The following is a 2,483-nucleotide window of genomic DNA, read 5'->3' as shown; positions in this document are numbered from 1 at the left end:
AAAATTTAAATCACTAAAAGATAAAATTTAAATTACTAAAAAAAAACAACGTCTGTGAATTTCAATTCGGGCTGTCTCACAACCCTTCGTATATTTGTAAATTGTAATATGTAATCAACTTCAAGTTGTTGGTTGTTGACTGAATTGGGTCCACTAACTATATTAATCAGTAAGTATCTAGTTTTTTTTTTTTTGGACGAACAATAAGTATCAGTTAAGTGTATAAATGTATAATATGTGCAGTGGGTAAAATGTGACTAATTAAGTATTGCCTTGGACTGGCCAAGTTGGAGTACTAGCTTGCTAATCACTGGAAAGTTAACTCAGGCCGGCTAGCCAGGGAGTATAATACTATATAGAGGGATCGGAGCTCGCTATATGTAGGACAATACGAATCTGAATGAATCAGCTTGCTTGCCTTGACTTGAAAAACTCCTCGATCCTATTCTATCAGATCTATAGGCCATGGAAACTACTGCGTTCTTCATTTCTCTGCTAGTTCCCTTTGCTGCTCTCTACTATTTCTACTGTAAAATTATTCCTAGCCCCAGGCAACAAGTAGCAGGTTATCAACTGCCGCCAGGAAGCACAGGTTGGCCCATCATTGGTGAAACACTCGAGTATCTACGCACAGCCAGAAACGGTGTCCCTGAAAAGTCTGTGGCAGACCGAAGGAGAAAGTACTCTGATGGCTCGTGCAAGGTGTTCAAGACATCGTTGCTCGGCGAACCTATGGCCATGCTGTGCACCGCAGCTGGAAACAAGTTCTTGTTTTCGAACGAGAACAAATTGGTCAAGACCTGGTGGCCTGCTATCTTCGAGAAGTTGTTTTCGAACACTGAAAAAATAGACTACTCCAAACAGGCCGTCCGAAATCGCAAAGACATATTTCCATTTCTCAAACCTGACGCTGTTCGAATACATGTACGCGTGATGGATCAGGTCACCAAACGCCATTTCGATACGTATTGGTCGTCTCTGGATCAAGAACAAGTGGTCAAATTTCACTCACTAGCAAAAAAGTACACCTTATCATTATCTTGCAGACTCTTCTTAAACATCGAGGATCCGCAGGTGATCGCCAAGCTAGAGAAATAGATTCATCATATAAATAAGGGGCTCGTTTCATTGCCGGTAGATCTTCCGGGCACCAACTTCAACAGAGCCATCAGAGCATCCAACGAAATGAAGAAGGAAATAGAGACTGTGATTGTGCAGAGGAAGATAGATGTCATGAATCTGAGTTTGATTGATCGTGAAGCATTAGCCAATGCGCCACAAGATCTAATGTCTAGCTTGCTCATGCAGACATATAGCGATGGAGAAGATCAGTTGACCGAAGATAAGATTGCCAAAAGGTTATGTATTGTATTACTTGCCAGTTATGACTCCATAATTAACACATTATGTTCCACTGTCATCTTTCTCTCACAGCTTCGTCCAGTTTATGAATCCGTCCTAAAAGGTACATTATTTCATACATATCTGCCTAGCTATGACTAGCTGAATATACTAATGCTCATACCAATCATCGATCAAACATGACTTGAATCAGCAGTTACATATTTAATTGCAACTATGCATCCTTGCGTTCTCTAGTTGATAATTTGATAGTACACCCGATTTCTCGACGCCTACTTTTCTGTCGGCCTAGCATGTTCTCACATAGCTAGAGAACAGATATGCATGTGATCAATATATGATGCCATCTGCAGTACTACATACTGGTCATATATATGTGAAATTTTTGGTCAATATGTGCATAGTAACTAAGTTCTATGATATAGGAAGAGTTTTCAATGAGGACTTTATGACATGGAATTTTAAATGAACGGTTGAACTAGTATTTTAAATTTTAATTGATATTTTCATATTATAATGTGCATGTCATTTTCTGTTTATTTCAAAATAAACACATGATCCTGATTATAAGGTCATCATTAGAAATGCCTCATATATACAGAGAAATCAATCAATGAAAAATGAGGCTTGGAGACTTACTAATTAAGTAGCCAACGAGTAGTGAAATGGATACATGTTAAAATATTGTTATGTGTTGCAGAGCAAATAGAGATTGCAGAGTCAAAAGATGAAGGAGAGTTGCTCAACTGGGAGGACATACAAAAGATGAAATATGAAGGTATAAGGATGGTTGGCAATCCTTTTATCCTGCAAAACACTTTGAGATAATGTTATCTGATCAAGAACAAGTGGCGCTAATATCCCTCATGGTTTCAGGTAAAACATGCATCTGCATATCACTGTTTTTCACAGAGGATAGCAAGCGAAGCTGCTATCCTAGTACTGAGTCTTCTGCTGTACTGAGTTTCAAAGTCTGTTACATTAGTATAATATGTCTTTCAATTTCAAATGGACAACTGAGTTTGTGGGAAGTGCTTTAGCGCTCAAAAACCAGTCAAAGGGTTGAGATCTTTTGTTATGCCAACCCGTGACCAAATGGTTTGATGCTCAAGGCTCCAGCT

The 2,483-nt window shown here is 38.8% G+C and overlaps 1 protein-coding gene and 1 pseudogene across 1 annotated transcript; both read left to right on the top strand.

Annotated features, from left to right (window-relative positions):
- Window positions 1–465: 465 nt before the first annotated feature.
- Window positions 466–1,098, top strand: LOC101312395 (cytochrome P450 716B2-like). Its single transcript, XM_004308378.1, has one exon. It carries the CDS (start codon window positions 466–468, stop codon window positions 1,096–1,098), a length of 633 nt encoding a protein of 210 aa, XP_004308426.1.
- An 87-nt stretch (window positions 1,099–1,185) lies between these two features.
- The window catches only part of LOC101312104, an 11,664-nt pseudogene continuing 10,366 nt past the window's right edge, over window positions 1,186–2,483 (top strand).

This window comes from Fragaria vesca, linkage group LG7 (assembly GCF_000184155.1).
Source record: "Fragaria vesca subsp. vesca linkage group LG7, FraVesHawaii_1.0, whole genome shotgun sequence".
Classification (NCBI taxonomy): domain Eukaryota; kingdom Viridiplantae; phylum Streptophyta; class Magnoliopsida; order Rosales; family Rosaceae; genus Fragaria; species Fragaria vesca.
This window is presented reverse-complemented; position numbering and strand designations above follow the sequence as displayed.